The sequence below is a fragment of the Lutra lutra genome, chromosome 18, assembly GCF_902655055.1.
Source record: "Lutra lutra chromosome 18, mLutLut1.2, whole genome shotgun sequence".
Lineage (NCBI taxonomy): Eukaryota > Metazoa > Chordata > Mammalia > Carnivora > Mustelidae > Lutra > Lutra lutra.
In genome coordinates this window covers 3,622,171-3,647,157 of record NC_062295.1, presented here as the reverse complement: position 1 = coordinate 3,647,157, position 24,987 = coordinate 3,622,171, and the positions used below count along the sequence as shown (strand labels likewise).

At 53.6% G+C, this 24,987-nt stretch overlaps 1 protein-coding gene across 2 annotated transcripts; it reads left to right on the top strand.

Moving 5' to 3' along the window:
* Nucleotides 1-196: 196 nt before the first annotated feature.
* CDIP1 (cell death inducing p53 target 1) lies at nt 197-24,843 on the top strand. 2 transcript variants are annotated; one of them, XM_047714288.1, is made up of 7 exons: nt 197-296; nt 20,841-20,929; nt 21,339-21,440; nt 21,579-21,734; nt 22,531-22,804; nt 22,926-23,062; nt 24,007-24,843. In XM_047714288.1, exons 3-6 carry the CDS (start codon nt 21,356-21,358, stop codon nt 23,035-23,037), a joined length of 627 nt encoding a protein of 208 aa, XP_047570244.1. In that variant the 5' UTR covers nt 197-296; nt 20,841-20,929; nt 21,339-21,355; the 3' UTR covers nt 23,038-23,062; nt 24,007-24,843. The 2 variants fall into 2 exon arrangements, with proteins under 2 accessions (XP_047570244.1, XP_047570243.1); XM_047714287.1 differs by having other exon boundaries at nt 199-296; nt 22,926-24,843.
* The last annotated feature ends 144 nt before the right edge of the window (nt 24,844-24,987 follow it).

Sequence of the window (24,987 nt, the reverse complement as noted above, 5' to 3'; positions counted from 1 at the left end):
GGGAGGGAGCGCTAACGGGTCCTTCCCCTAACTTCATGCCACTCTTCCTCAGGACAAAACCGTTCCAGACCCTCTCACGTGTCCCACCTTAGCCGAAGCACCTCCGCTCCCCGTGACGTCAACAGGGGCCGTCACGTGTCGCCCAAAGCCCCGCCCCGGCGCTGACCTCATGGCTCCGCCCCTCGCCCTGACGCCCTGCTCCAAAGCATACCCGCCTCCTTCTGACAGACGAGCGACGGCGAGCTGCGGAGGTGTTCCTTCCTGCAGCTGCGGCAGCCGTGGGTGCCGCGGGGACGGTGAGTCGCCTGGGCCGCTGGAGAGCTTCCGGCAGAGCCCCCCGGGAGCAGAGCTGGGCGCTCGCGGCCCTCACGGAGACGGGGATGACCTCGGACCGCTGAGCCCCCAGCCCCCGCCTGCGGCGCCTGCGCGGTGCATGTCGGGCACTGTTGTCTCCCCGACCCGCGGAGCGCGCCTGAGGCGCACGGAGGCACTACATCTCCCGAAGGCCTTTGGGCGGGCGGGGGGCGGTGTGCGCGCAAAGCCCCGCGGGGCCGAGGGTCTCGTCCACCCAGCGCCTGGACGGTGGGTTGTCGGCGTTCGTTCGGCCTCGGGCGCCTGGCCTCCCGAGGTAAAGGGTCCCCGGGGGCGGCGCAGGGAGCCGGTCGCCTCCTCGCCGGGCACTGATGCGATCCAGAGCGGCTCTCGGGGTTTTGACGTCGCACCGTCTCTGGGTTGGCCGGTCACCCGCGGGGCTGCGGTTACAGTTTGGCCAGGCCCTGGCGGGCGCCGGGATCTATGCCTTGGGGGCTGCCGGATAGCTCCTCGGGGTCCCGCTTATCATCTCTCCCGCGTCCCCTCTAAGGAAGGGTCGGGAAATAGCGTCTCCCGCTTTCCGCGAGGGCAGTTTCCTCAAGGAAAGGGGGTCGGGAGCAGGGTCCCCGGGATAGAAGAGCCCCTGGTGAGCTCCTCGGTGACCTTGGCAAGCCCGAGGGGCCTGCGCGGCTCCCCCCCCCCGACCTCCCGTCTCCGCTCGCAGGCATCTGTAAATCTCTGTGCCTGGCTCTCGGCCCGCACGCGCCAGGTCTGGTGGGGAGGCAGTGACCTGGCCAGGCTTCGGGCCCAGCTTCGTGCGGTCGAGGACCTTGGTGTAGTTGAACGTACGGCGTCTTCGAGACCCACTTTGGGCACTTGTTCGTAGGTGTGCGTTTCTGTTTTCCTCTAAATGTTCCCAGGAGTCTTCTCAACAGGTGTCAGGTAAGGAGCTAGCGGCTCGGAGTGTCTCCAGTGTGGGTCTCAGATCCTCTGCCACGAAATCACCAGGGCCTTTGTTAAAAGGGCTGATTCCTGGGCAGCTGCCCCCCCCCCCCCTTCCCGTAGGTTCTGATTCAGCAGTTATGGGATGTGTCCAGGACTCTATTTAATAAGCTCCCCAGATAATTCTGAGTCACATTTGGGGTTGAGAGCCGTTATCTTGAAGTGTAGAGGATAAAGGTCCTGGGGCAGAGCATACCAATTTTGTATGTAGAGTGGGACCTACTGCTGTGCAGGCGTAGGCAAGTATGACCTCTCTCCTGGGTACTTTGTTCCTTACATCCAGGCTGACTTAAGAGTTGGATGGGGAGAAACATGCCAGCTCTGCCTTGTTCGCTGGCCCACAATTAATTATGAAGAATTTTAAACATACATAAAAGTTGAAAAAGCTTAACACAGTACCGATAGACCACCACCTAGAACGCACAGCATTTTATTGTATTTTGTCTCAACTCTAATGATCAACAGTGCATCTTGTTTATGTGTGTCACAATAAGTGTGCACATCAGTCTGTTTCCCTCCCACATAATTCAACATGCATATAATTAAGTAGAATCTTAGAATTTTTGCTCATTGTCTTTTAACCAGTAGAAGCCCTAGGCATTGAAGTGTTACCTCTGTCTCCCATCCCTGAGGAGCTGGAGGTTTTTCTATAGGATGGGCCTCTGGAACCAGGAAGGAACTTTACATGTATTCTTAACAGTGATTTGAAAACAGTAGGCCATGGTTCCTAAAATCACTAAAAGCAGAAACATGGGATGTGCGACAGACAATAATACTTCAGGGAACAAAAATGTTTTGAAGGGGTGCTAATGAAATGTATCCCAATAGTCAGATGGCCCCAGCAGGTCGCACTGACAATAAATGATACAAGTTGTCAGCTTGCATACTCTGTTGCTGCTCCTTATATTTTATGTTTGCCTGGTTTGAACCTGCTAGTTTGATGTGTTTTTTCAAGCTCCAGGGGAAGAGGGCTGCCTAGCCTAGTTGACAAGCTCTGAGTCTCTTGGGCTGAGGTACTGTGTTCTGTAGGCACAAACACCAGCGTTTAATGCGGTTCAGTTGTCTTGAGAGGGAGAGGAGACAGGTTCTGTAGAAATCCACCTCCAGCTTCAGCAATACTATTCAAAGGGCATGCACATCTGTTTATTCATGGAGGACACAGGGAAATGTGGTAGTTAGAGTCATGGTACCTTCTATTGACATCTCTGTCCTAATGTGAAGGAAACTGTCACGCTGGTGAGAAGGCAGCGTGCAGGGGGAGCTCTGCAGATAGCGTCTGCCCTTAGTGGGGAGGAGAGCCAGGCTCGAGGTTTGTTAGGCCTCCACAGAGGGACTTGGAAATGGAGTATAGAGAATGGGTGTGTGCTAGTTTCTAGAACCCTACAGAGGGCCTCTGCAGTCAGGGGTCTCCCAGGCATGTCTCCCCAGGAGGTGGTAGAAGCTGCATTGCTAATCAGTGCTGCAGAGGAGAGGGGCACTCCGCCTGGGCCTGTGGCAAACCCTCCCCCGCTGAGAAGACAGCCCGCCCAGGGGGATGCAGGTCTGGTTCCTGTGGAGCCTGTGGACCAAGCGCCTCTCCTGCTCTGTGAGTTACCAGGTTCTGGTGGTAAAGGTGAGGTCCTGGGACCAGTACTGTTGAGACTCAGCCGACCGTGTTGGAGGCACTTCTGTTGCTTCCAAGCTGTGTGATGAGGCCTTTGCCCTCCCATAGCCTCACTACCTGCATCTTTGGCAGGTGAAAAGCAACACCCAGGTGAGAAGAAGACCGTATCTGCTCGTGCAGAAAGATTAGGGTCCCTTAATGTTAGACAAAGTAAAACCAGCACAAAACCAGGCAGTGCAGGGGAAGTCCAGTGACATTCTGAAAGTTTCCATAAAAGTGGCTGAGATGCGTTTGGTCGGATCGGTTTTCCAGAAAACGTTTCTCATCATCTTTTGGAGCTTCTCATCTGTGGGTGCTGTGAGCTCCTTCATGGTCTGGCCACTGGGTGACCCCGCACCATCGGATTCTTACACAAGGAGCTGTCGTGAAGGTCCAGTCAAAACTGGACGTGCTGGGTACGTAATGTGTTCCCTCTGTATTGAATCCATCTGAATTCAGATCTACTCCAGGGTCTGTGTTTTCGAAGGAGAAGCAGATGGAGGCCGCAGTAGGTAGAGAAGGCTGGAGGGCTGTCCTGGGCTGGGGTTTGAGAGCTCTCAGCCTTACTCCTATGGGAGGAAGTGAAACGTGTCGCGGTTCTAAGCAGCATTAAGAGCAGCGGTCTCACAAGCTGGGGAAGTGCGGGAAGGCACTTGCGTTTGCAGAGGCTGCTCTTGGTAAGTGCTCTGGGCCCACCTGGCAACGCCCTCCGCTATGCTCCATCCTCACGGGTCCTTGTGGCAGCCAGCAGGCCACACAGGCATCGGTCTCGAGGTGGAGGAAATGGCCAGAGGTAGTAAGCGATTTACCGAAGATTGCCAGATCCGGGCACAGCAGCGCTGAAGAGAATGAGGCTGAGGGGAATGTGGGCTGTGCTGGCCCATCATGGAAAGTGCTGGATGGAGTTGACTGTGACTCTAAAAGGGGGTCTTCTGTCTGGACTTTGGCCATAAGCCAGGCAGTTTCATCAGGAAGCCAGGGACTCCATCCCTGCTAAGGCTGTATTCTGCCCCAGTGGCTGTGCGGGGGGGACATTTGGGCAGGAAACAGCACGGGAAGCCTAGCTAACCCCAACCCTCGCAGACTCACTTGTTTATCCCACCTGTGCCAGGGGCTGAGCAGGGCCTGCCCGGCCACGAGTGGGAGCCCTCCTCCAGTGTTCCCTGGGTGGGAGGTAAGTCTGGAGGGAGTCATGGGGAAGACCCAGGTTTGCTGGAAAGGCACGGGGGTAGGGGGAGGCTGTGTGGAGGTTGAGGAAGGGTCTGTGGAAGGTCCTTTTAGATGGGGTGGGGTTTGGTTTATTTGGAGAAGAGTGGATTACAGTCTGGGTGGCTGCAGTAGAGTATAGTAGAGAAGTGTGGAACGTGAGGCCAAGTCTAGACTTTGGCCCTTAAACCTTGAGCAGTAGATGGAGATTGGATCTGTGACCTTTTTAAGCCATGGTATTGGCAGGACTTGCTGACAGTTCAAGGCTTAAGGGCCAGAGAAAAGTCTGGAACACCTCTCACGTCCGTCTTCATGGCTGGGGTACTGCTAACGGCACAGGGCCTGTGGGATGGGGAAGAGCTCCTCTCCAGAGTACCAGCCAGGCTGCACTACTTATCCACCCGGACAGCCAGTGTTCAGTGTGCTGTCTGGGGCTGTAGAGACACTGGCCCCAAACCCCGTCCCTGCCCTCCCGGAGCTGCTGGTCTGGACTGGGGAGGCCAGCCCCTTGACCACAGTGTTCTGTTTCCCCTCTGCTCACAGTGACTCTATTGTCACAGACTGGGAATCCTGCCCTCCTTCTATAGGGCCCACCCAGTACCCGAAGCCTCCTCAGTGCCCTCCACAGAGGCACCTTCTCTCACCAGGAGCACCTACTGTCACGAGGTGTTGTCTGGGTTTTGCTGAGTAACTTTTGTCAATTCTTCTTATGTGTGAGCTGGCTTCCTAGCTGGATCTACAGCTTCATGAGGCCCAGTGCCACACAGTGAGTGACCTCCATAGAGGGACCTACAAAATGTTGGCTGAATTAAGGAGTCAAGAATCTGAAGGCTTTTCAGACAGGTAGTCACTTGAAAGAAAGAAAAAAACAAATTTGGATAGTGACGGCTCTACTGAATAAAAGTGGCCTTTCCTAGGCCTGGAAGAATTCTGTACTGCTCCAGGCGAGAAGTTGCCCTGTGACCCTTTGTCAGCTCTTGGACTCTGGGGCATTCTATACTGCCTGAGGCTCAGGCCTTGGTCTCTGGCCCTGTGTGGTCAGGCTCCGGTTACGTGTATTTCTCTGTGCATTTACATGCTTTATCTGGAGAGCGTATGGTTGACGCCGTGACCCAGTTCTCTGTGCCCCAGTCAGACTGGCCATGAAGAAACCGTGTCTGCTGGGGGCGTGGGGGCTGAGACCTGTCGGTCCCGCACTGTCAGCTCCCGCCTGTTGGTATGAGGACTTGGGGGCCCGCATTAGTACACCAGGCACAGTGCAGGAAGTGGAGAGCCACGGGAAACCGGACAGCCTGATTCCCCAAGCCCTCCATCTCACTCGGAGTCAAGTGGACGTCCTTTAACGCCCGAGGACCTGGCTTCCCTCCCGCCAAGGGCCAGTCCCTCTTCTCTCAGCTCCTCCCACTCTCCTGGCACCCACACGACCCAGCCCCCAGCTCCCAGGTTTGTGTAGGCACACTCCAGGCGTCCGCACTTAACTCTCTCTGCCTGGACCTTCTTTCCAGACTGGCGCATGTGGCCTGTTCCATCTTGGCCTGAATGCTCCCCACCCTGAGAACCCCTCCCTGTTGATAACCGCATCACCGCAGCACTCTGTCCCCTGCTCACCTGTTCATCCATGGCATGTGTTCCTGTCTGACAAACTATATACTTGACCTGTTTCTGTGTTCTAGCCCCCAACCCCCTGCAAATGTTAAGCTCCATGGACACAGGTTTTTCCCCACCTTCAGGGCCTAGGTAGTGTCTGGCTCAGAGCGTGTGCCGGGTGTTTATGTCTGAATGACATTGTGTCGTGTGCCTGCCTCTCAGCTGTCCTGCCTTAGTACCTTGTGAGGGGTAGGGAGCTGAGTGTACAAGGGCTCCTGTGCTCCCTGCAGCACAGCTGGAGAGAGTTCCCAAGTGAACCTTCAGTGGCTAGGGTGTGAGGTCATCTGGTAGAGCCGACACCTCATGGTCCAGCTGCCCTGCACATTCCTTAAGTTGCCCATGAGCACAGAGATGTGCAGGAACTGGGCCGCTGCACGGACGGCATGCCCCCCGGAGTTCTGTTCCTCCCCAAGCCCTGCCCTCAGCAAGGGAAAAGCAGGGAGCCTGGTAGGCTCACTTCAGTTGTTTCTCTTTTTTTGTTTGGGCCACAGTGAAATCCATGTAAACTCACATGGTGGAATTCTGGTGTGCAAAGCCCTTTGTTGGGAGTGTGAGATCTTGCTTGAGTGTAGTTTGGAGACTGTGTGAGAAAAGAGACAGGGCTGAGTCTGGTGCATCTAATGTGTGTGGGGCATGGGGCATGAGTCAGGGCTCCTCTCCGAGCAGCTGGGCCTGGCTCCCATCAGAGAGTGGGGCGGGGGAGGAGGGGGTCTTGCCCACTCCGTCTCCTGCAAGGCACCCTGCCTCTGGTGGGGGCGGGTGGTTAGTAAATGTTTGAAAGGTCATGAATGTCAGCTGAGACCTTGGACTTCGTGATCTCTAATGACATTTCTGTCTGGAAGGTGGTCTCGAGATGTATGAATTAGAGAAATCGCATGTGGCCATAAGTAAGGTAAACCAGATATGCCATGAGCTCCTGTTTTCCCAAGGAGATGATCCGAAATAGTTCTTCAGTCCCGACTGGCACGAGTCAACTCTCTGGGCCACATGTCCATTTAGAGTGATAGGAATTTAAACTTCCATATACCGTTTTGTGTAATGTAAACTGTTGATGTGATTTGTTCTTCACTCACGTGTCCCAGAGCACTTACGTCCCCACCCTTCCTTTTCACTATTGTGGACCTCACGTCCCAGTCACAGACATCGGCCGCATGTGCTCGGCCGCGCAGTTTGCCTGAGCGCCCCCGGCCGCTGGGACACTTCCACTGGAGAGCGTAGCCCAGGAGTGTTCTCTTGTCTCGGGTTTTTTCCATTGGTCCGGCAACATAGCTTCTTACTGTGCTGTCTACGGCAACATCCAGCCACTGCAGTGGGCTCCAGGAATGGTGACTAATCTGCGCCATATCTACTGGTTTCTGGCTTTTTTCTTTTGACTGATGCCATCTGGGTGACCTCTAGAAGCCTGTCATGCTGGCACCGGTGAGGTTGCTGCAAGTCCTGTTCTCATTCCATGTCTTGTTGGTTGAAACTACTGGAGAGAACGCCCAGTCCCGTGAAGGCTGTAAATGATGTGCAGACACTTCCTCACTGTCGCGGGGAGACCCGCACTGGCCCGGCTGCGGCTGAGCTCCCCTCTGGGGCCGCACCGACGCGCCAGGGTTTGTGTCCAGAGTGCGTCCTTCCAGCTGGGGGGCCGCGTCCGTGGCGGCCAAGTGGCTTGCATGCACGGAGGGCCTCGTGCTTTTCCCTGGGTCACAATGGTATATCTTGATCTCAGATAGCTGATGAAAACGGAGTGGAGTCAGACTGCTCTGTGTCAGCTCGGCGGGGCAGAGGTAAGGGTTTGTTCTCTCAGGGCTTCGTTTTGATTGCCTAAGGGATGGTTTTTTAGACTCATCCTGCTTCTAAAATTTAGTTCCCAAGCCCTGCCTGCCTGACCGGTGCAGATGACTGGTTTCTTCACTAGTGGCTGCAGCTGTGTCTTAGCCTCCTTTGGACTCATTCTCCTCCTGTCCAGCTCCAGAGACACCCCCCCGCCCCCTGCCGCCGCCTGGGAGGCTCCTCTGAAGGAAGGCGGAGGAGGTGCTGGACCCCAGCTTGGAGGCCTGGGCCGCACTCCCAGCAGCTGCCCCAGCTGGCAGCCCCACCCCGGGTGCAGCTCTGTCACCTGGTTTGTCTCCGTTTCCTGTGTGTGTCTGCTGGGCTTTTCCTACCTGCCCTCCTCTGCCAGGGGACCTCATGCTGGCTGTCCAGGCAGGGTCTCCTGAGGCTAGAACTACCTTGGATGGTCTTTATGTTCCAGGTTTACAGATCTAGAGCCTCTTTGTTACTGGAGTACGGTGAGGTGACCTGGTTTAGAGAACGGACTCATGCTACCAGACTCCCGTGAGACCAATGTAAAGACCGTAACACCACTTTAGGGTAGAAAACTGGCAAATCGCCAGTCCCTGGGTTTGCTTCTTGGACCGTTGCTTTTCCCAGAGATTATAGTCAGAGGCACCTTTGTGGACTGAGGAGGAATACACATAAATGTAACAATTATAACAGGCCTTTTTTGGGAACGAACCAATCAAAGGAGCTTCCCATTCTAGAAAAACTAGAAACCACACGTAACAGCTTCTGTGTGTGTGTTTGTATATAAACAAATGATCCAAAATCTTAACACCCAGAGAAAACAATTAACATTTGGTGTGTAATAGCTATGTAAATATGTATTTTTGAAGTAGAATCTGTCCACGTACGGGTTTTATGATGCAGTGTCAAGACCATTGTTCTACCTACAAAAATGGGTCTCTATCATTTTGGGGGGGTGAATACAATTACATTATGTAGGTAAACCAGGCAGGTAACCAGTCCCTTTGGTGGAACATAGGACATTAGTACATACAGACATCAGCCTGTGAATATTTGCTCACATGCTCACTTAGCTCTAGGACAGATGTCTTGAAAGGAAATTAATGAGTCATATAGAATGTACAGATAGCAGAGTTGTCCCCCAGAGGACCCGCACTGACCCGCTCTGTTGTGTTCCGTTGCTTTTGACACTCAGGGAGTCGGAGTGGTTTGCCAGGACTTTGACAAGAATGGAGCATGATGTAAATTGTTCAGCTATGATTGTTGTCATCAGAGTTCCTAGAAATCTACTTTTTAATTTAGAACCATTCCTTGAGTCCTGTCTGCTTTTGGATTTTGCTCCTAAGAGCAGCCTTGGTATTTTCTCTCTCTCTTTAAACTGTGTACTTCTTTCTTGTGTTCTGCTTGCAACTCCGTAAATACCAGTGATACAAGCAAGAATTTGTGTTTACTGAACACTGTGTGGCCGGCTGTGTGCTGTGTGCCTTCACACACAACCCCACTTAGGTCTCATCTTGCCTCTGGAAAGCTGGGGAACAGATGGCTGGTGTGGGACTGAGTGCCTGGGCACCGGCAGGTGAGGATTCTGTCCTGTCAGCTGGCGCTGTGACCGGGGCTCAGGCCTCCTCTCGGGGCCACGGGCTTGGGCTGGTGTCCTAGCTTCTTAGAGCCATGATACCGATCAGGGAGCCAGCAGCCGGGTGGGATGAGAGGGCCAGATGGGAAAACCAGATGTGCTTTCTGGTCCTTTCTGTGTCTTTACTTTAGCTTGTTTTGAAGTATTTAGAATTCCCGTGGCATCAGATAAGCCTGTGTTCACATGGAAAAGTAAAACCATTCAGAGCCACCAGTGATGCTCTCTGAGAGAGGGGTTGCCTCTCCTGTCCTGCCTCCAGCAGTAAGAACAATGGGAACTGGGCCGCAGGCAGGATTTCCCAGGCCCTCCAGGGCTAGAACTTGGCAGCCCAAGGGCCTTATTCAGCGGACCCGTGTGGAGGCAGCAGCATGAGCTAGATAGAGAAAGCCAAGTCAGTGGGAAGTCCGGACTGGGAGCCTTTCAGTTACAGTCCGTTGTTGTCATACCCTCAGCCTGACTAGCACTGTGTATTTCTTTCTTTCTTTCTTTCTTTTTTAAGATTTTATTTATTTATTTGACAGACAGAAATCACAATTAGGCAGAGAGGCAGGCAGAGAGAGAGGAAGGGAAGCAGGCTCCCCCCTGAGCAGAGAGCCCGATGTGGGGCTCGATCCCAGAACCCCGGGATCAGGACCCGAGCCGAAGGCAGAGCCCCCAACCCACTGAGCCACCCAGGCGCCCCGCACTGCGTATTTCTAATGATACTTGCATTCCTTCTTTGTTAATAATCTGGAAATTTACCAATCACAATAATTTCTGGCTATAGCGTGTTTGAGAATTGCTGCAAAACTAGCTTTCCCATTTCTCTTTGATTACTGGAAATATGTCGGGCTGTATTTACTAGGAAACCCAAAGTTACCAACTAAAACAAGTTTGTTTCTTTCTCACTTAGAAGAAGCGGGAAGTGGTCGCTTCGGTGCTGGCACGGTGTGTCCGTGGTCTTCTAGGGCACCTCCTCCAGGCCTCAGGACGGCTTCCACACCCAAGGTCCCTCGCGGTCAGGCACGGCCGCAGGAGCTGTCACAGCCATATTTCGGCAGCCGACGAGAGGGCGGGAGGATGGAGGGTCTGTCTGGCCAGGGTGGCCCTTCCTACCCATCCTTACAGCGCTCTGCTCATGACTCATTGGCCATAGCCTAGTCACCTGGTCACAGGTGCTTGCAGGAAGGGCTGGGAGTGTCGTTTTGACTCATCCAGGGTCATACAGTCTGTCATGGCGGGCAGGATATCCGTGAACCCTGTGCTTTCAAACTTTATTGCTGGTTAAGAAAGAAAGTTGACAGCTTTTTTTTTTTCTTTTTTAATTTTATTTGTTTATTGGACAGAGAGAGATCACAAGTAGGCAGAGAGGCAGGCAGAGAGAGAGAGGAGGAAGCAGGCTCCCCACCAAGGAAAGAGCCCGATGTGGGGCTTGATCCCAGGACCCTGGGATCATGACCCGAGCCGAAAGCAGAGGCTTTAACCCTCTGAGCCACCCAGGCGCCCCAAGTTGACAGCTTTGTTCCTGAAGACTGAGTGATTGGGGATGGGGGCACCACTCAGCAGAGTGTGCTGGAAAAGAGGAGGGCTGGGGCACTGTTGTGGGGATGCTGTGGGCTTCCTGGCCCATGATCCTCATCCTGCCTCTTGGCTCTGGTCCCCTGGGACCTACCGATGGGTGTGAGCGCTCTTGCCTGGGCCATGACTGACTGTGAAATTGCCCGAAAGGAGAGATGGCCCCTTAGGAGGATTGCTGTATCTCTTCAGGAGTCCTGCAGAGCAGCCTCAACTTGGCCGTGTCACAGATGGACTCTGCCGGGCTGGGCCGCTCAGGTGGGGTTTGATTCCAGGCCCCGCCCCAGATCCTGTGAGAAGCACACACCGGGATCCCCACAGTTGGGTGGGGGCAGAAGGTGCCATGGCAGAGGCCTCGGTGCCTGCTGCAAGTTGTTCACAAAAACAGTGATATCAGCAGGTGCCGTCTGTTCCGTGTTCTCGTGTGCTGGGTCCGGAGCTGCTGCTCTGGGTATTTTGCACACACTGTTTATTTTAAACCTTGCTCCCACCCCTGGAGGCAGGCACGATTACCTCTGGTTATAGATGAGGGAATCAGGCTCAGTGAGGTCATAGGTCATGCAGCTACAAAGTGGGGAACTGGGTCTGAGCTGGTCCAACAGCTCCTCTCAGGCCGGGTGCGCAACAGCCCTGCCGGTGCCGGGGTGTGGCCAGAGCAAGCTCAAGGGCTCACTGGGCTGGGCTGCTCCGGGTCTCCATGGCAGCAGGGCTGCCTGGAGCACCGAGGTATGGTACTCGAAAGGTGCTGTGTCCTGGGGGCTGCCAGGGGGCTGAAGGTCAAGACTCTTTATGGCAGTGCTAAGATGCTGTTACAGGGCCGTTCTCACCTTGTTGGCTGTCATATCTATGGTACAGAAGCAGGGAGGAGTGAATGGCTGTCTGACTCAAGGCAGAGACACCAACCTGGGCTCCTCCTGGTTGTGATGATGCTCACCACACCCACAGGTCTTATTTAAGAAAAAGCAGTAAAAATGTCTTACTGTACTAAATCATCTTGACCCTCAACTACACATCTCTAGTATTCTGTGTGATGAAACATGAGACCTACCTCGTGCACACACGGAGTATGATAGATGCCTCAGGGGAAGCACGTGCACAGTTGTTTGAATTGTGCACTGAACTAGCTTTCTCGTGGAGCTCCAGATTTACTTAACAACTGATACACAAACCGTGGTTATTCACATTTGGGGATTTAGTGGACATTCTCTTGAAAATGAACAGTGAGCCCACTACTTCAGGGGAAACAGCTAACCTTTGTTTTTGTAAATGTTACCAGTGATAAATTTGTTAATCTCCTTGTGGCCGATGATAAAATTGGACTTTCAAGGGACAGTTAGTTAGAATTTTGGAAAACTTGTGTCTGCCACTGCGAGCTTGACAGCTTCCCAGAAGTTAAAGTCCTTGCTGATGATTTTGGTGGTGATGCTAGCCTGCGATTTGAGTGGGGGGTAAGTAGTAAGTAGTAAGGCACATCAGCACTATTCTGTCTTCATAATCAGGGCTCATGTTGTGAACTGATGTTTTCCAGATGACTCGTGTCTGCTGTTAGAAACCATGGGTGGGTAAAAGCCATTCCAAATGCAAGGTGGGCCGGTGAACTATAACGTAACAGGAGGAAGAATTCATTAATTCATCAAATTCCATCTTGCTGCTAACCTTTGAGACACTACCTGGGTCAGGTTTGGGTGTGGTATGGAAGAATGTCCACGGTTACATACCTGAAGAGACTCTTCAAACGCCCCTCCCATTTCCAGCGGCTTATCTTTGGGAAGCTGGGTTTTCTTCACGCACTTTGACCACAGTGTAGCAGACAGACTGGGTGGAGAAGCACGGGAGAACCCAGCAGACCTCCCGTAAGCCAGAAGTGAAAAAGGATTGCAGAAAGGGAAAACAGTGCCACCTGTCTCATTATTATAGTTGTTTTGGAGGATAGTTATTTTAACTATTTATGCTGACATGTAATGAGTTTATTGATGTTTTGTAATGACTTAGTAATAAATATTTTTAAAAAGCCCTCATTTTAAAATTCTTAATATGGTTGGGTATTGATAGATACAACCTACAAAACAAAAGCTTTTTAGAGTCCTTAGTAATCAAGTGTAAAGGAATCCTAAGACCCAAAACATTGGGGTTGCTGCTGCTCTAGCAGATCCTGGGGAGATTTGTGTCAGAAAGTCCTCCTTCCAGGCACTGCCTTCACTGTCCTCTGCCTTCACCTCTGCTTCATCTCCTGGCACCCCTCCTTGGTCCTCCAGGAGCACCCACTCGTGCACAGATGGGGCTTAGCATCAGACCAGCCCTCCTGGCTGGCCCTCCCAGTCTGGGTCTTCCTCCAGAAGGGAGTGTTGGTGTCTGTCCCTGGCGGGTCCTGTGTGGTGCAGCAGAGATGTGGGGGCAGGGTGGGTATCCCTTGGCGGTGTGCAGGACCATTCAGACTCCAGAACTGGGTTTGCAGCTGTGGCTGCAGCTGGGGAGGAGTGTCTCCTGCTGGCCTGGGCCCAGGCCCTCCAAGGTCCCATGGGCAGCCCGCCTGGGCCGCCGGAGGCTGTTGCCAGTTGGCCCAGCTTTAGACCAACAGCAGCTCTCTGCAATGAATGATGAATAGTTGGGAGCTGAGCAGAACGCCAGAGGCCTTTCCCAGGGCCCCAGAGTCTTCGCTTTTAACTCCTCTCTGGGATGTGTGTGTGTGGCGGGGGACCCAGAGGACAGCCGCTGAGCTTAGTGCACTAGGAAGGGGAGGAACCCCCCCACCCCCGCCCACCTCCTCTCTGTCACCAGGAATCGAAGCTGCCCATCACAGCTCTGTCCTGAAATTGTGTTCCTTTCAAAATTTTAGTTATGCAAATGATACACAGATACCTTTTTGCTTAAGATATGCATAAGTCTGTATAATGACAGAAGCCTCGCCCTCCTTTGGCTGTTGGCTGCCAAACTTAAACCCTAGAGACGATGATCTTGGTCTGGGGTCTTTCTTCCCCATCTCTCATTTATAACCACGCACACACACAGAACTATCCACACCAGGGCGGGTTTTGCTTTTGGGGGGGGTGTAATTATAATTCACGTGCCATACAGTCCACCCTTTTAAAATGTACAGTTCAGAGGCTTTAGTACGTTGGAAGAGCTGTGCCGGCATCACCACTGTCTAATTCCAGAGCCTTGTCATCCCCTCGGTAGACCTGAAAGTGCTCTGCTCCCCTGCCCAGTGAGTCTGCCATGTGTCATTGTCACTGCTCTGCATGCAGCCTGGCCAGAAGGCAGGGGTTCTAGTCCCAGGTCCTAGGAAGACTGAGGCTCAGGGACGGTCTGTCACTCCCCCAAGGCCACCGGCTTCAAGTCTAGGGCTGAAGCTCCAGTGCCACACTCCCCACGTGTGCCCTGTTCTCCCATTAACTGATGACTGGCGTGGGGCAAATCCTTGCCCCTCTGTGAATGGGAGGAGGGAGTGGCTTCTTGCCTTCCTGACTCCACGTTGGAACACTGCGTGTCCTGTCCTCGAAGCTGTCGTCCTCAGTAGCCGCTTAGAATATTGTCTGGGATGCAGACAGGCCTGGGACGGGTGGGAGGGAGGAAGGATGAGGCAATAAGGCAGTTTTGCTGGTTTCATGGTTCCAAACCCTAAAACCCATAGCAGGCACCTCAGGATGTCATTTCCTTCCTTACTCCTGGGGAGACTCTCACCTGCTCCCACCAGCTCATCAGAGGAGAAGCAAGGGCTGCTCTGTGGGGGTGAGGCCTAGTTATTCTCTGTGACACGGCTGTGGCTCCCAGCACTGGGGTGCAGAGCAGAAGTGGACCTGCGCTAAGGGCCGAGTAGCGTCAGGCCCTAGGGAATGCTGGTGCAGCCGGTGGCACTCAGAATTCTGCGGGGCCAAGGAGGGGAGCTGTGGGCGGCTCTGCGAAAAGGGCCTGCCTCTGTGTCTGGCACAAGTGTGTCCTGCACCCACAGGCCCCGGCATCTGCCATCCTTGGGAAAACGAGGTGAGATCGCAGGGCAGTGGGTCTGCAGATAGGTGTGAGGACAGGCTTCATCTCATTTTAGAGTGACTTGGACAATTCCGTATAAAACCACAGTGGGTGCTAGGCTGTGTTGGTTGTGGGTGCAAGGGCCAGACTGGCCTCAGGTGGCCCCATTCTGTCTCCAAGGGGCTAAGAAGCACATGCAGGCCTGCCCTTGCCTCTCTCTTGTTAGAGACCACGCAGGACCTTCTCTCCTGGGCTTACCATCCCCTGGCCCTTGGGGCTCCCCTGAGTTTGCCCCCAGATCCCCAGGGCCTTACTGTTCCCTGTGGTAGCCTGTGCCCTTTCCATTCTAAGGGTTTTCTTGCTGGTCTCCCGGAAACAGGCCCATGGTAACGTGTGGAGAGGCTGCAGGCACAGGGTGTCCACTGGAGGCCAGAGCACCTTCTCAGCTCTAACTCGAGCCTTCTAACTCCAGCCACATGGCCCACGCTGCCTTCCTGCACTGGCAAGGGTCAGGACCGTTACCGGCAGGCTAGCCTCATCCGGAAAAGGCAGTCAAGGGGACATTGATCTCCTCTGTCACTGTGAGCCTTGAGGCTCCTGTGACGGGGTGCCATCCAGTAACCTAACCTCCGCTCTTCACACATTTCCAGATGCTGCTTAGTCTCAGCCTAGACTTCCAGCCTCTGGAAAGCAGCTGTTCCCCAGGGGCCAGTAGCTTCTAAAGTAGGAACCATTGGGACTGGGGCAGTGGCACGTCACTTATCCAGGACTACGTGGCAAGTTCCTCAGCATCCCCAACACTGCTGAAAAACTAATAAACAGGAATTTAAAGCTCAAAGAGAAATCACTGAAAACACCTAAAATGCTGATGGTGAGGGCATGTGGCGCTGGGTATGACGTGAGCTGTGTGCACCTTCTCTGAAGTGGAGATGCTAGTAGCGGCCCCGTGTGGCTGAGGACAGTTGAGCACCCGTGGCAGGTGCCCCGGGGCTGTCAGGATTCCGGCTTCTCTAGGTGCGTACTCGTCTCTTGGACTTGTGTAATCCCGCAAGGCGTGGAAGCTCCGTGTCCTGGAAATACGGTTCCACTGTGACAAGACGGCTTCATTTAAGAATCTCCCTTTCTGGGGCACCTGGATGGCTGAGTCGGTTAAGTGTCTGCCTTCAGCTCGGGTCTTGATCTTGGGGTCCTGGGATCGAGCCCTGCGTTGGGCTCCCTGCTCAGTGGGGAGTCTGCTTCTCCCTCGGTGCTCTCCCTCCCTCCCTCGCAAATAAAATCTTTAAAAACAAAACAAGGGACGCCTGGGTGGCTCAGTTGGTTAAGCAGATGCCTTCGGCTCAGGTCATGATCCCAGCGTCCTGGGATCGAGTCTCACATCGGGCTCCTTGCTTGGCGGGGAGCCTGCTTCTCCCTCTGCCTCTGCCTGCCATTCTGTCCACCTGTGCTCGCTCTCTCTCCCTCTCTCTCTGACAAATTAAAAAAAAAAAAAAATCTTAAAAAAAAAATAAAAACAAAACAAAACAGTTTTTCTTCTTGCGTAGGTGCTGTCATCAAGAGCACCTCTGCTCCCGTGTGGAGTGGAGCCTGTGCCCTAGGGTCCTGGGTGTCCCCTTCCTGCACCCTTACACCTGTGTGCTGCTGGGGTCGGCACCTCACTGGTTGGCTGGCTGCTGAGTGGTCCCAGAGGGTGCAAAGCGATGTACAGCGTCAAGTCCTCTGGGCCCCAGGGCAGCCCACTCGGTGCGGTAGACTTGGGAGGGTTTTCAGGCGATTGTGTTTCTCCACATATCTCTAAGAGGTCAGAACGGGAGGCTGAGAGGCCTGTTTTGGGCTTCTGGGGCTGTACACTGACTTCACTGAGCTCCTGGATTACAGGCCTCTCCCCTCTCCTGAGTGGGGAACGACAAACCACAGGGCTGAGGTCTTGCAGCCTCTCCCATCACCTCTAGGACCTGATGCTCTGGCACCAGTGTCACAGCAGGCTTTCCAGGGTGCGGCTTCGAGTCCCACAGTTGCAGCTGTAGCATCATTTGAGCAGTGTGCATTTTTATTGGAAAACTGTTTTGCTCTGGGGGCATATGATTTTTAAGATTTTATTTATTTGAGGGCGCCTGGGTGGCTGGTGGCTTAGTCATTAAGCATCTGCCTTCGGCTCAGGTCGTGATCCTGGGGTCCTGGTATCAAGCCCCACATTGGGCTCCCTACTCGGCGGGAGGACGGCTTCTCCCTCTCTCACTCCCCCTGCTTGTGTTCTCTCTCTTGCTGTGTCTCTCCATCAAATGGATAAATAAAATCTTAAAAAAAAGATTTATTTGAGAGAGAGCGTGCACAGCAGGGGGAGCAGCAGAGGGAGGGGAGAAGCAGGCTCCCCTCTGAGCAGGGAGCCCAATGTGGGACTCCATCCCAGGACTCTGGGATCATGACCGGAGTTGAAGGCAGACACTTAACCAACTGAGGCACCTGGGTGCCCTGACATTTTTTTTTTTTTTTTAAGATCATAGCATTCTTACAGTATTTATTGCACCTTAGACAACATAGTTTTGTGGCACGCCCCTTGGTTTTATATTGGGAGCACTGGGGCAACTAGGGGTTGAATCCCAGAAAAAAATTTTTCTTTTCCTAAGATTTTATTTATTTATTTGAGAGAAAGAGAGCAAAAGAGAAAGCACAAGCCCGGTGGTGAGGGGGAGGTAGAGGGAGAAGCAGATACCCAGAGAGCCCAACATGGGGATCAACCCCAGGACCCTGGGATCATGACCTGAGCTGAAGGCAGGCACTTAACCCCTGAGCTACCCAGGTGCCCCAACATCTCTCCTTCATACTGAAGGGTCCTGTCCCTAGTCTCTGCCCTGGTTGAGGCTCCAGAAGGGAGCTGGAGGATGGGTGCAGGTGTGAAGGGGAGGCAAGACAGGAGTAACAGCCGTGCTGGCTGAGGGAAGGCGTGGAAGCAGGTGGTCCGAACAGTAGCGGGAGTTTGCGTGCTGCACGGCGGTGCCTGCTCTAGGTACAAAGGCCGGCTCAGAGTTGGGTGGATACCATGGAAGGGCTTTGCCCCGAGTGCCAGGCTTATACCATCATTATGATGGCGGAATTCCAGAAGCAGAATCATGTGCTCTGGGAAACCATGGAGCTAATTGTGACGTTGATGAAAGGTCAGGCTTGCATCCTCAGAGGGTGGTGCAAGTGCTGTACGCCCTCTGGACACAGAGGGGCCGGGAGGACCCAGGCTAGTTCCTCTGTCCTAGTACTGGAAAATGCTCCAGTGACTCACCGAGTGCAGTGCACCTTTTCTTCCTGGCTGGATTCCTGGTGAGCTCAGGCTGTGAGATAGGCAGTGGGGCCAGCCAGCAGCATCCCAGATGCTGGTAGGATAGGAGTCAGTGACAGGTGCTGGCCCATATTCTAAGACACTCAGTGGGATACAGAGTTTTCTGCAGAAGCACAAGCCTCTTTCTCTACCATCAGAACGGCGCCTGGGGAGCTGGCAAGGACTTCCAGGTCCGGCACATAATAGCCAGTCCTGTCTGGAAGGGGACTTTGTGTGGTGTCCTTTAGAGACTCTGTTGCTTCCCTTTCTTGATCATGCCCTATTGAAATCCACCTGCAGGCAAGGGTGGTGGGAGAGCCATGCAGAGTCCTAGACTCCACTCTGCCTCTTATATGCCACGTGACCTGGGTAAGTCCCATCTTTTCTTGGCTTCCATGTCTTTGAAGGATTCTAAGTAGCAGCTCAGAAGAGAAGGTCACAATATATACAAGCACTTGGGAACATGTTCTGTTTCATGGTGGTCAAAGAAACAAGTAACTGTCATTTTAATGTTACCCGTTAGTGATAACAGTTGTATCCAAAGTGTGTACTGTAAACTGCCATCGTCCTTCCCAAAGGCACAACATGGCCATAGCCTTTGACCTCATAATTTCACTTCTGGCAAGTTTAACCAAAGAAGAAGATCCAAGAAAGGGAAGGAACATTTGCTAGAGGTTTTCCTTCGTTGGTTTTTTGTTCTTGTTGTTGGTTTTTTTTTTGTTTTTTTTTTTGTTTTTTTTTTTGTTTTTTTTTTATGAGAGTAACAAGCATTCTAAATGCCTTAATAAGAGTTGGACATGTAAACAGTGATGGGCCCATTTTAGGGAGTCTTAAAATTGATGGCCATGGGGTCTTGCAAAATGGACAAAATATATAGGACACCATGTTAAAACTGTCACAACAGCAAGTACATAAAAATATACATGACTGCACACAGACGGGCAGAGACTTGCAGGGAGACTAGCTGCATTAAGGTGCTGAGATCAGGCAACTTTATTTTGTTTAGTCAGTTTTATTGACATGTAATAATCCACCTACCATACGATTTCCCCATTTAAAGTATGCGATTCACTGGCTTTTAATACATTCGCAGAACAGTGCAGCCATCACTACAGCCAGTTTGGACATTTTCTTCACCCCAGAAGGAAACCCCATATTCATCTCTGTCCGCCCTATCCCCCAAGCCCATGACAACCCCAAGTATGCTTTGTGTGTCTGGGTCTGTCTGGCCTGGGCGCCTCACGTAAGAAGTCACAACCACATGGAAGCTTTCGGGTGGTGTGTCCCACTGAGCGTCCTGCTTTCGGGCTCACGCAGCCTGTACCAGGCTTGTGCCTCGTCACGGCGGGGTACGTTCCCGCCAGAGGCTGCAGCTAGTTTGTTGGTCACTTGCCAGTGGTCGGACACCTCAGTTGTTGACACTTTCTGGCTACTGTGACTAGTGATGCTGTGAACATTCATGTACAAATTCTTGTGTGGTTTTCAGTTCCCTTGGGTGCGCACCTAGGAGCAGGATGACCGGTCACGCGGTGTGAGCGCCGGACAGCCGCGCTGTGGGAGGACTCCAGTTTCCCTGCATAACACTTGTTACTTTCTCACTGTAGCCATTCTAGTGGGCATGAAGTGGTAGGTTTGATTTGCATTTCCTTTAAGCTAAGTGTTCAGCTTTTTAGGTGCTTTTTGGGCATTTTTTATCTTTGGAGAAATGTGTATTCAGATCCTTGGCCATTTTTTAATTGGGGTGTCTTTTGGTTAATGAGTTCTTCCTATAGCTATTGTAAATATAAGTCTTTTAGCAGATCTGTAAAAATTTTCTGCTGTTCTGTGAGCTCTTTCCACTTTCTTGATAGTGCCCTTTGAAGCCCAAGAGGTTTTTTTGTTGTTGGTTGTTTTAAAGATTTTATTTATTTAAGAGAGAGCAGAGCAGGGGCAAAGGGAGAGGAAGCACACTCCTTGCTCAGCAGGGAGCCCAAGGCAGGACTGGATCCCAGATCCTGGGATCACGACCTGAGCTCAAGGCAGATGCTTAAACTGAGCCACCGAGGCGCCCCGAAGGCCAAGTTTTTAATTTTACTGACATCCAGTTTCTTTTCTTTTGTTGCTTGGACGTGGGTCTCTCAGGCCCTGCCACTGATCTGTGACATTTAATAAACTTAACTGACTCTAGGCTCCTTCTGCCCTGGTGGGGTTCTGAGCTTCCCGCTGGCGGGGCTCCCAGATGGAGCTGCACTAGGAGAACTGCTGTCACTGCGTGTCTCTTTGTACTGTTGAGAATTTTTTCTAGTTCATATTATTTCAGTTAAAAAAATTAACAGCGTCACTTCAAAATACTACTAATTTCAAACCTTCTGTGCTAAATAGAGTGAAAGGAAGTGCCTTGCTAACCCCAAGGCAGGAAGGCCCCCTGGTTTCCTGCTTCCCGCCCAGGGCCCAGCAGCAGGTGCTCAGGGAGCCTTGGGAGGGAAAGACATGAGGGAAATGTTTCACTTCGCACCTTCCTTCCCACACCATCCTCCACAAAAACGGGGGGCAGGGGCCCCATGTGCACAGCTGCCTCTCAGAGCTGCTACGGTGGCGAGTAGCCAGTTCTCTTTCTTCCTACAGTGGGTGCGGGTCTGCCGGGCCGGTGTGAGCCTGGAGCTGCAGCTGTGGGAGGGAGGGGAGCGGAGGAGGGTGGGCAGGCGGGTCGCTGCTGTGCCGGCGGGAACCAGCTGAATGGGGGGGGGGTGCAGCTCTTGCCCTGGTGCTGAGGCTCTGCCCGTTCTTCTCCCCAGAACAGCTCCCTAGAGCCCTGCGTATCTGTTCCGGCTGGCAGTAGAAGGAGCCTCTCCTGCCTTCCCCTTCTGAGTACCTGGGATTTGAGGTAAAAAGCTCCCCTGTCCTCTCCCACAAGCACGGTGCTCTGGCGTGTAGGCAGCCTGCTCCCTGGGGGGAGGCTCTGCCTCATCAGCTTCTCCCCACTGGGCACCCTTGCCTCCTGGCTCTGACACAGGAAGCACAGATAATGATGGGTGGTGGCGGCTCTGGGCCTGGTTACCCTTGGTGATGGTGGGGCATCTCCAAGGCCTAAAGGGACCCCGGTGACTCTAAACTACTCTACTGAAGGAGTCTGTGCCAGTTTACAAGCCCTGTCCCCCACCCAGAGCGCAGAGATTGACGTGGAGGCATAAAAGGCCACCTGAGCTGCTGGGGCTCAGAGGACTGTCCCAGGCCCATACCTGACCAGCATGCAGGGCTTGGGAACTTAGTTCATGTCCCGGCTTTCCTTCCACGTCCAGAAGCAGCAAAGATGTCCAATGAGCCGCCCCCTCCTTACCCTGGAGGCCCCACAGCCCCCCTTCTGGAGGAGAAGAGTGGAGCCCCACCGACCCCAGGTAGGATTCAGTGCTCCTGATGGTCCTGTCCTTGCCCCTTGCCCATCCCAGCTCCAGAAGCTCGTACCTGGAGCAGCCCTCCCACTGATCCTGCCGCCACTGCCCTCTGAGCTCCCTCTGCCTGCCTTCTCTGTCCAGGCCGCACCTCCCCAGCTGTGATGCAGCCCCCTCCAGGCATGTCGATGCCCCCTGCAGACATTGGTCCCCCACCCTATGAGCCACCGGGTCACCCAATGCCTCAGCCTGGCTTCATCCCCCCACATATGAATGCAGATGGCACCTACATGCCTCCAGGTAAGTAGGAAAGGGGAGCACAGGGGTCTGACCAGTCCAGCATCCAGGGTGTTATCTGGGCTGCCATCCTGCCTTTGCTGTAGGTAGGTGGTCTTCCTGCCCAGTGTTTTTTTGGGACTGGAGGGCACTGATTGTGGGTGTGGAGGGAGGACATGGGAAGGTGTCCTGGAGCAAAGCACTGCTATGCAGGTACTGTGGGCAAACCACATAAGCCCTGGGCCCTGTTGGGAGGAGGGCTAGCTCCTGGGAAGGCCCCTCAGGCACAGTGGCAGGTGCTGACTCGTGGGTGCTGTGTGGGCCTCTCCCTTGCCAGGGTCCCACATCCATGGGGGAGGCCTAGGCTCCTGTTCAGCAGTTCTTCAGGACTCCTCAGGCCAAAGAAAGGCCCAGGGCTCTTGCACAGGTGGCCCCAGGTAAAGTGGGCCAGTCCCTAGTATTTCAGTGCAGGATCTGACACCGGTGGGGCCCAGAGCCCTGTGTGCACGAGAGAGGCTGGGCTGGTGAGTGGCGAGGCTCTCCCTCCTGTGGTTGAGGGCCCCTATGTGTCAGAGGCAAGGAGAAAACACATCAAGCCGAGACCGAGGAGATATTAGGCCTTCTTCCCAGCTCTGCCATGTCTGGCTGGGCCAAGTGCTTTCTCTGTCTTGGTCCTCATAGGGCTGGTAGAATATAGGTGGTCACCTTGGCCCAGGGCTCGGTCCTGGAGGCCTCCTCTTGTGTCCTGGGTGCTGGGGGCCACATGGGTCAGGTGGCAAGCCAGCAATCCATCTTTGCTCCGTCTTCTGTGCCATTTCAGGTTTCTACCCTCCTCCAGGCCCCCACCCACCCATGGGCTACTATCCACCAGGGCCCTACCCACCGGGGCCCTACCCTGGCCCTGGGGGCCACACCGCCACAGTCCTAGTTCCCTCAGGGGCTGCCACCACAGTGACAGTACTGCAGGGAGAGATCTTCGAGGGCGCCCCTGTACAGACAGTGTGTCCCCACTGCCAGCAGGCCATCACCACCAAGATCTCCTATGAGATTGGCCTGATGAACTTCGTGCTGGGCTTCTTCTGCTGCTTCATGGGGTAGGTGGTGTGGGCGCTTGGGGTGTGGGGGCCGGGCCCACCTGTCGCCCAGCTGGAGTAGAACTGTGTGCCCTCAGTCCCTTCTCATCCAACCTCCCCATCTTCCCTGTCTCTGATTCAGGTGTGATCTGGGCTGCTGCTTGATCCCTTGCCTCATCAACGACTTCAAGGATGTGACGCACACATGCCCCAGCTGCAAAGCCTACATCTACACATATAAGCGCCTGTGCTAACGGAGCCGGGACTGGACTCCGTGCTGTCAGTCTGGCCCCTTGTGCTTTTGCTCCCCTCGCTCAGTGGCTCGCTTCCGTGCTCCCACTTGGGGATGGAAGCCATTCCACCGGTCCCCTGGAAGTCTTGTCCTCTTTGGCTTGCCCTTCCCTGAGCATCTGACTCTTCCGGCAAAAATTCTGTTGGATTTTAAGGCCAAGGGTCAGCAGACAGCAGGGGGATAGCACTGAGCTTGTGTGTTGCTGGTTTGCTTGGTGTTTGTGATCAGGAAGAGAAGCTGGGAAGAGTCTCCTCGCACGGTCTCCCTGCTGGGGTCTCATTCCTCCATTTCTGTACAAAGTATAGATTTGGTCCTAACTTTCCCTGGGACCAAAAGCAGCCAGAGCAGACCTGGGGCCTGCAGTAGGACTGTACCTGTAGCCACAGTTATTTCTGATCTCCTGGGCCAAGAGTGGGGAGTGGACCCAAGCAGGATAGGGTCCTAAGGCCTGGTCTGTTTCTGGGGTGCTAGAGGTGGGCATGATGATTAGGAGGATGACTCTGGCCCTTAGAAGTCTCAGACTCTTAACACCCTGTCCAAGTGTCCAGGAGTTCCCTGGGGTAAGGTAGAGAGCTCAGCACACCTCCAAGTCATGGGGTGAATGTTGGACCCCAGTTTACTAAGAAGGGACTCGCCTCTGGCCCCCATCCAGCTCCCTTTCTGGCCAACCCTCCACAAAGCCCCACCTTTGCTAGGGCCAGAAGGAATACCCAGAAGCCTAATCCATCTGTCCATACCGTGTCTTTGCTGTGTATCGGCAAGACCTTTGCCCAGTGGCTGGTGTGTCTCAACTAGGACTGGAGGTGATGGAGAGAAGAGGCCCCTTGTAAGCACACTCAAATTTGTAGTGCTCTCGCCATGGATCCTCTTCTCAGGAAGTGCTGGGTGCTGGGCCCTGGCTGACTTGCTGTCACTGTGCTTGTTTCAACAGCAGGTACTGCAGCAGGAGCAGCTGTGGCACTGGACTGGGACAGGCCAGGGACAAGGAAGGAGCAGCCCCTGGTGGAAGTGCCCTGGTGGACACCTGCCCTGGGCCTGAGCCCACACTGTATCTCGTGAATGGTTTGTCTGTGAATTCGCTCATGTGGATCGCTGTATCCTGCTGCCGCCCCTCTCCTGGTCTCGCACTGCCACTGCATGGCCTCCTGTCACTGTGAATCATGGCTGGTCTCAGTTTGTAGTTTCTCATTAAATTGGCCCTTTCACTCCCCTGCCCGGGGCCTCTGCTCTCTTGGCTGGCTTCCTTCTTTGATGGAAAGAGGGTGGGGGCTAGAAGTGGTCTAAGGCTTGAGTCCTCAGGGTCTTTGTGCTTGTGCTGCACTGACTGCCCAGGGATGACAGTATCTGATTAAACCACACCCAAACCCAGCGTGGACAACCCGTGGGGGTCTACCTGTGACTGGGCCAGGGTAGGATTTGGCTTTCACTGCACTCAAAGAGCGCCCTCCCCTCTCTCACACTGGTTTCACCCATCTCCACGCCATGGCATCTACCCACATCGCCTGCAGGCAAATACCCTTGCTCTCTTAAGCAAGACAGAGTCACTGGGGCTGAGGCTTCTGGTCTAAAGGCTAATGGGGGCAGCCAGTCAGCCCCCAGGTTCTGAGCCAGCTCCCTCCCTACCCCTTATCTGAACTGTGAAAATGGGTAGGCTTGATCAGTAGTTGAAGACAAAGTTTTCCCCACCATTTAACCCTTTTCTGAATAAAACTTTTGCAGATCCTCAATATATAAAACTGACTCCTATCAATAAAAATATTTAAGTTCACATTTGTATTTTAGACAATGAATTGTTGTAAGACATGTAGTGCTTTTTATCCTTATTTATAAATAACTTATTTCAAGAAGTAGGAAACCTCCAAAGTACTTCCGAGAGAGAATCACAAGGTTAGATTTGTGAGACACGGCAGCT